This window comes from Corvus brachyrhynchos, unplaced genomic scaffold (genome assembly GCF_000691975.1).
Source record: "Corvus brachyrhynchos isolate BGI_N302 unplaced genomic scaffold, ASM69197v1 scaffold10, whole genome shotgun sequence".
NCBI lineage: Eukaryota > Metazoa > Chordata > Aves > Passeriformes > Corvidae > Corvus > Corvus brachyrhynchos.
Window position 1 is genome coordinate 1,704,260 of NW_008236180.1, and position 8,356 is coordinate 1,712,615.

The 8,356-nt window shown below is 55.0% G+C and overlaps 1 protein-coding gene across 2 annotated transcripts in view; it reads right to left on the minus strand.

The window, feature by feature from the left end:
• Window positions 1-3,186: 3,186 nt before the first annotated feature.
• The window catches only part of WISP2 (WNT1 inducible signaling pathway protein 2), a 14,852-nt gene continuing 9,682 nt past the window's right edge, over window positions 3,187-8,356 (minus strand). The window contains exons 3-6 of one of the 2 annotated variants that reach the window (XM_017732970.1): window positions 6,145-6,361; window positions 5,273-5,524; window positions 4,881-5,074; window positions 4,243-4,356 (exon numbers count right to left, since the gene is read on the minus strand). In XM_017732970.1, the coding sequence (XP_017588459.1) occupies window positions 4,333-4,356; window positions 4,881-5,074; window positions 5,273-5,524; window positions 6,145-6,361 (687 nt within the window). In that variant the 3' untranslated portion in view covers window positions 4,243-4,332. Of the gene's footprint in view, window positions 4,357-4,880; window positions 5,075-5,272; window positions 5,525-6,144; window positions 6,362-8,356 lie in introns of both variants that reach the window. The other variant, XM_017732972.1, reaches the window with a different exon arrangement.

Genomic DNA, 8,356 nt, shown 5'->3' on the forward strand with positions numbered 1-8,356 from the left:
GTGGGGCAGAAGACACTCAGATACTGTGAAATTGGGGCAAGAGCTAAAACCAGCGACCCCAAAGCAGACCTCGAGGAAGGGCAGCCCCGACTGCATTGCTGAGCAGCTGCTGCAGCATAAACGGGGCCAGAAATCGCTTGCATCTGCAGTCGCGGGAGTTAACAGGGAAGCAATCAGCAGGGAGAATGTTTACCCTGATAAGCCATAGGAAAACGACCTTGGGAAAACGACTTGAGATGAAAGGCAAAGCTCTGGAAGGGCCACGGCCGCCTGCTTTCCGGGAATTGAATCCGGGCAGGAGATGGGAGGAGGAGGAGGCTGATATCTCAGCAGCCAGTGTGGAGGAGGAGGAGGAGGGAGGGTGAGTCCTGCCCAGCCATCCCGACCGCACATCCTTGGGAGCAGCTGAACATCTCCGCTGGACCACGCTCAGGCACGGCAGTTCGGGGACACGGTGGGGAAGCCCAGGATGCCAATGGAGCGGCGGGGGGCGCGCGTGTGGGGTTACCATGTGGACTTCAAAAAGTGCTTGCTAGAGCGGATAAGCGATGGGGAAACGTTGTGTGTTATTTCCTGCCTTTGTAATAAAACCTCACCACTATGGGTGTGCCGGAGAGGTGAAGTGTAGGTGTTTCCATGTGGTGAGGATATGGCTTTTCTGAAGTTTGCAGAGGCTCTGGTGGGTTTGTGCTCCTGGAGTGACAACAGCAGAGGAGGGGGTCCATGGGGGTGCACTGCTTAGGGAAGTGATTCTCCATCCTGCCCTGCTTCTGTCCCCTTCACCTCTGTGCACTTAAGCTGCTCCTGCAGCTGGGCTTGGGGTAGCACTTGCAGAGCAACTTTATGGAGGTGTGGAAAGGCAGGGAGAGGAGAGGAACAGACTGGGAGCAGTTCCCTTTGTCCCAGAGCATCAGCCTTTGGGGAAACTGAGGCAGAGACAGCAGCTGGCTGGGAGGACTTCTGTGATCATGGGAAGGGTCGTGAGCTGCTCCCAGCAATGAAGGCAAAGCTTTTCCTGTCCCCAGAATGAAAGCTTGGAGCTGGTGCCTCCTGCCCGGGAAAGAGAGGAGCACTGCCCATGAATGGCTGCAGCCCCGTGCCCTCCACATCTCCTGCTCCCTGGACCCGTTGGAGGCACAATCACAGAGCTTTTCTCTTGTGTATTTTAGGTGTTCACTTGACCCACGGTTTCACTCGCGGTACAGGTGCTACTGCCAGCTCTGCCCAAACATTCTGCATGAGGACGCTCCCCTCTGGCTCCTGGCTCTGGCAGGGAACAGCAGTTCTGATGCCAGGATGAGCACACAGGGCCAAGACAGCTCCTGCAAACACATAACCTGAATCATGTGTTTCCAGGAAAAATAAAAAAACCATTTGATCTACTTTATTTTTTTTCAATTGAGCACTGCATTCCTGTGCTCAGTTTCTGAAAATGTTTTGCTTTAATAAGGGCCTCATCCAGCCCTCTCTCACCCAACTCCATGCATTTAAAAATCGTCAATCATGAGAATGGCTTGGAAAAGACATTCTGATGGCATGCTGTTTACTCATCCAGCAGGACAGTCTTCCCTCAGCTGCTGCGTGTGCTTGCACAGAAATGAGCTGTGATCTGCTGCTCATCACTGGCTCAGGAGTGTGGTTGGCAGATCTCAGGCTGTGTGCAGATGTGGCCTTGTGCCTTGAGGACAGGAGTGAATTTTCTTTTGGTTTGGGGATTTTTATCTTTACACGTTACCTGTGGATGGGGTGGAATATTTCTCTGTTGCTCCACATGAGCAGGCAAAGCCAGGACCCTGCGTCAGAGCCTCAAATAACCATGTTTCCAGGGTAGCAGGGCTTTAGAGGGAATGGCAAATATTGTGAGACTGGCAATCAAATTGAAAGAGTTGATTTCCCTGTATTCATAGGGAAAAATAACTCTGATTTATTTGGAATCATTATTTCATTATTTAGATGTTTGCTGCTTAGTGAATCAGGGAGACATTCATCAGGGGAAAAAAAAAGATAATTATAGCAGAGGTGTGTTGAGTCATTTGTTTGAGATGAGAATTGCAGGTTGCTGCCTAAAAAGTGACCTTCTGATTTTTACCATCACCCAGAGGTGGCTAGGCAGGATCTGGGAGTGTATGACAGCCCTGGCAGCTCACCCAGCCTTGGTGGCTGAGTCCCAACATGCTTGAACAAGAATTGGCTTAAAACCAGGATTTTCAGTACCCACAACATGTTTTATCTGTGTCAGTCGAGGAGTGTGGTGGTTTTGGAGTCTAGATGAGCTTTAGGTCACCACTTGTTTGGCATGGCCACTAGAGAACTAAAAAAGTCAACCAAAGCTGTTCATTCTGCAATTTGCTGCCTGCTGGAGGTTCACCATGTGCCCTGTGTCAAACAGAATTAATGATTTGTATTCAGGCCGAGTACCAGATGATTGCAGTAAATAATTCTCTTTGTAGGCAATGTTTTACTGCAAGAGCAGTGAGGTTTCTTTTTTTTTCTTATATATATATTTTTTCACCCGAGAGGTGACTGAACAGCATCCTTGACTTTCATTTTATTTTCATAATAATATGAATTATTATCAGGGCCTGACAGAGTGGGTGAGTTGCCTTGGCCCTGCTGCCTTTTCTGCTGCTGCTGGGGAGGCTTTTCCTTGGGCTGGAGAGAGGAGCTCCCTCTGCCAGGCAGCCTTTTGCCCCTTCACGCTGCCCTGGGTCAGGAGGACAGTCAGCTGGTGATGATGGTTGCATCATTCTGGAGAAACCCCAGTCCAGGCGAACTGGAGGAAGTGTGGGATGAGGGATGAGTTACAGGGGAGTTTGGGCTTTGATTTTTGGGAAGCTGAGAAGAGGCATGGCCTGGGCTGTGCCTGTGGCTGCAGACCCTGCAGCAGTGCAGCCAGTGCCATGCCCTGCCCTGCACATCCCAACACTGGAGACCTGGGCACTGCTATGGCCAGGGCTGGTGCCATCAGCAGAGCTTATGGCTGGGTAGAAGTGAAGGGTTGAACCCAGGATGTAATAAAATGTGTTCAGTGCTTTGATTCACTTTTTTTTTTTTTCCTTTTTCCTTGTCTTACTCTAAGCAGCCTGAACTGAGGTACCTCCAAGCTGCCCCACCCTATGCCAGGACTTTACTGCACCCACCTGAGCAGCCGGGCTGGGCCCACCCTGCACAGACAAGCTCCACACCTGGATGAGCACATCTTTATTTTTAGTTTCAGAAATACGCATCTAAAAAGTCCATTTCTCACCTGGACACGTCACCCAAACCGCTGCTCCTTCCAGCTGCCCTTCCCGTGGTGGGACGCGCGTTCCCTCTGCACATCTGTGCGAGGCCATTAGAGGGCATTTGGGCTTCATTTTCCACCACCCAGAAGGACTTTCACTGGGAAAAAGTACAGCCGCAGCAGCCGAGCAGCTCTCCTGCGCCGACTCCTGCATGGCTGGAGCAGCTCCAGCCCGTCGGGAGACGGCCCCGACTCATCTTTGCGATTTGTTTTCCCTTTTTCCTGCTTTTCCCTTAGCTCCGGCTCGCAGGGAATGTGCTTGGATGGCAGGCGGTATGTCTGGTGCTGCGGAGCGGAGTCTCCGGTGTCTGAGCTCCTCGCTGGCCGAAGCCCTGCCAAACCACCAGCGCTTGGGAGAGGAGGAGGCCAGGCAGAGCGGGAAGGCTCGTGTTTATTCTGGAGGGATGAGGGGAAGGTGAATTAGAGCTGCCACCAGGAGGACCCTGCCCGTGCCCGGGAAGGCGGCTGCTGGGTTGCGGGGTGGGTACCATGGGATGGCTGAGCCCCTGCACGGTCGAGCAGCTCAGCCTGGTGTGGCAGTGACTTGTGGGGTGGAGCTTGATGACCTGTTCCCTCCCTGGGGGGGCGAGGGCGTGAGGGTTCCCTCCAGGGATTTTGGCTTCCAGGTGCTGGAGATGGTCTCTCTTGATGGCCCTGCAAAGCAGAGCTGCATGATGTGGTGGAGAAGCAGCATCACCTCTTCAGAAGCCCCACTGATCCAGGAAGGACCAATTCCTGGTTTCTTGGGTGGGTTTATGCTTGGAGCAGGATTTCCCCGTTTCCCATTTCATTCAGCCTAAGAAGCTCAGGGATGCTGCCCAGTAACCCCGCCTGGGGCAGCGGGGTGTGCAGAGGAGGCAGGTGATGGGTGACACGGGGATCTTGTTCTCTGTTTCCAGCCTCCTTTGCAGCCAAAGTTCATCATTTCTTCTCTATTTTCCCAATGGAAACATCCTCCATCTTCACCGTAACCACAGTGCCATGGGTTCGTGCCAGACTCTTTGCCGGGATGAGGCGTTGGCTCAAGGGTGAATCCGGTGTGGGCACAGCTACAAACGACCTCCTCTTCCCCTCTGGAAAGGCAGAATGGAGACCGATGGGAGATGGAGAGGGGTGGTGGTGTGTCCCTGGCAGCTGCGGAGCGGGGGCAAGTGGCGGTGCAGGGGGAAAGAAGTGGGCAGAAACCACTGCATGCCAGCAAGGCAGATTTGCACTGTGCCCACGCTGGGGCTGTGCCAGGCTAATAAAGGGGTGGCAGAACCACCTCCCGGGTGTGCCCAGGGAGCCAGGCAGGAGCTGCAAATCCATCTCTGGCCATAGGGACAGGCCGAGCTCACCTGTGTGGGATCCACAGTGCTCCTGATTCAGACCTCCAGAAACCCCAAAATTCAGGTCTGCACCTGCCATCGGCTGTTTTCCAAGCAAAGTTTCAGGAGATGGTTTATGTGTCCCTGAGGCACGGTCAGCTCACAGCTGAGGAGGGCTGATGGGGTGCCCACAGGTAAGCGGGGATCCCTTGGCTCGTGTTGGTTGGCACTTCCCCTTGTCAGTCAAAGGTGTTGCCCAGAGGCAGCAGCTCCACCCAGCCCTCACTCACCGCTGGGAACGCTGCCGGCAGGGCCGGGCAGGGTCTGACCATGCAGAGCCGCCTCTGTGTCTCCAGCCGGCAGTAGCGGTTCTGGTTGGACACGCGGGTGGCAAAGCCCACGCCGCAGGTGGCCGAGCAGGCGCTCCACTCCGTGCCCCACTCCTGGCAGGGGAATCGCAGCAGTGGGGACAGTGCCCCGGGGGCTGCAAGAAAGGAGATGGGAGGGGAAAAGGGTGGTTGGAGCCAGGTGCTGTGCAGATGCCCTGTGGTGCTGCAGGCATAGCCCTGCGTGGCAGCGAACCGTGAGGTGTCTCCTGCTGATGTTTCACAGCCTGGGGTGAAGGGGCCATCCCCAGAGACCTGCGTGGGCCTCCCCTCCCTGGAGTTGCCCTGCATCTTACCTGCCCTGGCATCCCGGAGGAGGTGCTGATCCTGGGCTTCACAGATCCACTCAGGGCAGCACTTCCCTGGGATCTCCACGCGCCGGGGATAGGGGCAGTCCGGGGTGGGCAGCCGGACATCCTCCTGGCAGAGTGGGATGCAGTTGAAGCCCCCGTCCAAGCATTGGCATTGGATTTTGCAGCTGGGCTGGAAAACCTCCCCCTCTCGATAGACTCGGCCGTTCACCTCGCAGCCCTCCTCATCGTCTTCAACTGCAAGTGACAGCCGGGGAGCCCGTCAGGGACAGCGTGACACAGAGATGGGGATGGCGGGGGCACTGCTGGGGGTGGCTGCGGGGCTGACACAAAGGGGCTGAAGTGGGGGGACCACAGAAGTGACTGAGAGGTGCGCAGGGCAGACGTGGGTGTGCAGCAGCGTGTTCATCACCCAGCCTCCTCCCCTTCCCTGCCTTCTCTCCTCATCTCTGTGGTTTTTCAAAGCAACAGCTCACAAGCTGTGAGAAGCTCCCTGCCCGTTGGCTCTGACCCTGCCTTCAGGCTTTCCAGGCTAGGAAAAGTTTCTCTGAGATTACTTTGCTGGACCCCCAGGCTCCAGACCTGGACTGGGTGACTGCAGCATCCCTGGGACCCCCCTGTCCGTTCTCACTGAAGCCACCCTGAATCCTCTGTCAGAAAGCAGCACAAGAGCTGGCAGGAGATGGGGCACAGCCCCATGGCCAAGCTGTGTGCATCATCCTCAGGAAAGCTGCTTTCCTAGCCTTAACCACTCCCCGGGTAGTGCTGTGGGATGCCTGTAGCCAAGTCAGGTCATGACTGGAGCTGGGCTGGAGTGTGGGGGTATCCCCGGGGAAAATGGGCACCCCTGTGCTCACAGTTGCAGGTGGCTCCTGTCCCTGCAGATGCTGAGCTGTAGTCACAGACGAGGCCCTGGCTCTGGTCACAGACGTGCAGAAAGTCGCAGGGCTCTCCCAGGCGCCGGGCACAGATCTTGCAGCAGCCACAGCCATCCAGGACCAGGGGGGACCCGCGGGGGCAGCGGGGTGGCACCCAGGGGCAGTAGCATGGTCTCCGGCACAGCTGGGCACAAACCTGTGGAGGCAAAGCTGAATCCATGCAGGTGGTTTTTGGCTAACAGCTGCTTTGTCACTGGGACAGACAGGTAACCTTAGCTCAGTCATGGGGGCAGATTTTTGGTGGAGGGAGGCTCTGCAAATCCATGGGAATATGTCGAAGCAGCCTGGAAAGCTACTGTCCCCTTTGAAGGGCACCTGTGGAAAACCACGGAGAATCAAGGATGCTCAGATGCTCAGCACTCTGCAAGATGGAGATGTTAATGTAACACTGCTCTGAACACACAGGAGGAGGATGGAGCTACAAGGTGAACATCCCAGGTGGTTATTTAATGAGGTCAGCAGCCCCAGGCAGCCCAGTGGGAGGGAGGAAGGGAGGGAGGGAAAGCAGCCCACCCCCATGCCTGCCTCCAAGGCAGCAGGCTGTACCCAGCTGGAGAGGTGGCTTTGCAGGGACTGAATCCACGTGGTGAATGCACAGCACCTCACTCCTAATGGTCTTAACAGCTCTCATTCATGCCAAGAAACAAGACATTGCATCAGCAGTGGGGATCTGAAGCCAGGCAGACCTCACTGCATTCCTCACTGGTCCAGCTGCATCCTCTGCTTGTCCCTGGCTGCAGCATCCTCACCTGGCGTGGCCCACTGGGTGAGGAGCCCAGAGATAGGCAGGTTTTCAAGGACTTTTCCCTCGTGGCTAGACTGAGTAACCACTTTGCCAGGGCTGTGCACTGCAGTCCTTTGCCTGCTCAGCCAATTGCCTGCCAGGGCTGTGCCCATGGGACTTCACCTGGGCAGGTGGATGTTTGTACCCTTGGCTCATCCTGCTTGCACAACCACCCTGGCACCAACAGCTTTTTTAGGCAGCGTTTGAGCTCCAATCATGTCAGGTCTGGCAGAGCTGTTGCATGTAGAGCCTGAAGCCACGAGAGTTGGCTCTGCAGTTTGGAAGTGAATCTTTTACCAGTATTGGCCTGACAGTGCATGTGAGCCCCCAGCAGCCACGCTGCTCAGCACCACGCACATGCTGCTGGATGCAGGGCCAGCATGTGCAGCACGGCAAGCATGCAACCAAAACATTCATCCCTGCCCTGGTCCAGGTACTGGTGTGACTGCTGAGTCTGCCAGGAGAGTGATGGGTTCAGCCAGGCCGTGTAGGTTTTAGATACCATTTTTCTTTTCCTTTCAGTTTCTCCCAGTGGCATCAGGTCTGACATGATGAGGTGAGACAGAGAGGGTAGCTACTGGTGCACTATCTGTTCCCCACTTGCAGCAGTTCAGATGCTTTTCATGGGGCTGTAGAAGTGTCAGTGCCAGTAGTTGGAGTTAAAATATATCCAAAATGGATTGGGTAATCTGGGTCTTGTTCTAGTTCTGTCAGTGAGCAGCATTATTAATGTGACAGAAACCAGAGAGAAACTTGTGGCAGGGACCAAGGGGCTGGCTGTGGTGGCCAGGTTTGGGCTGGCAGCACAATGGTCCTTGGTGATCCTCCAGGCACTCGTGAGCACCTGGGGCAAGAATCATTGCTCTGTTACATCTTACCCAGGCAGCCAAGGGCATTTTTCATCTTTCAGGAGGTTGCTATTACAAATTGATGTTTTAGAAAGATTAGCCAAGCCATAAATCCATCTCCCCCTGCTCCTTGTAATTTACTTGTCTTTAGATGACAATGTGGCTCCTGTCAGAGACCTGAACTTTCTGGGGAGAGAGTCAAACAGGCACCACGTTGCCACGACATCCCTGCTTGGGGATTCAAGCAGCAATTAGAACTTGGAGCTGAGATGCCCCAAACTTTTCAACATTCCTGTTCTCTGCACAGGCAAATATTTTCACACAGAGTCCAAGAGAAAGAAAAAAAAAAATCGCTACAGCAACCCAAATCCCATCGGAGGCACTGGCTTGGCGTGAGCATTCCGAGAAGTGGGGAGAGCTGAGTAATGCCAGGTCTGGTGCTCGTGGCTTGGCCTCTGCCTCGGGAGCCTGGGCGGGGATGGAGGAGCCTGGAGGAGCC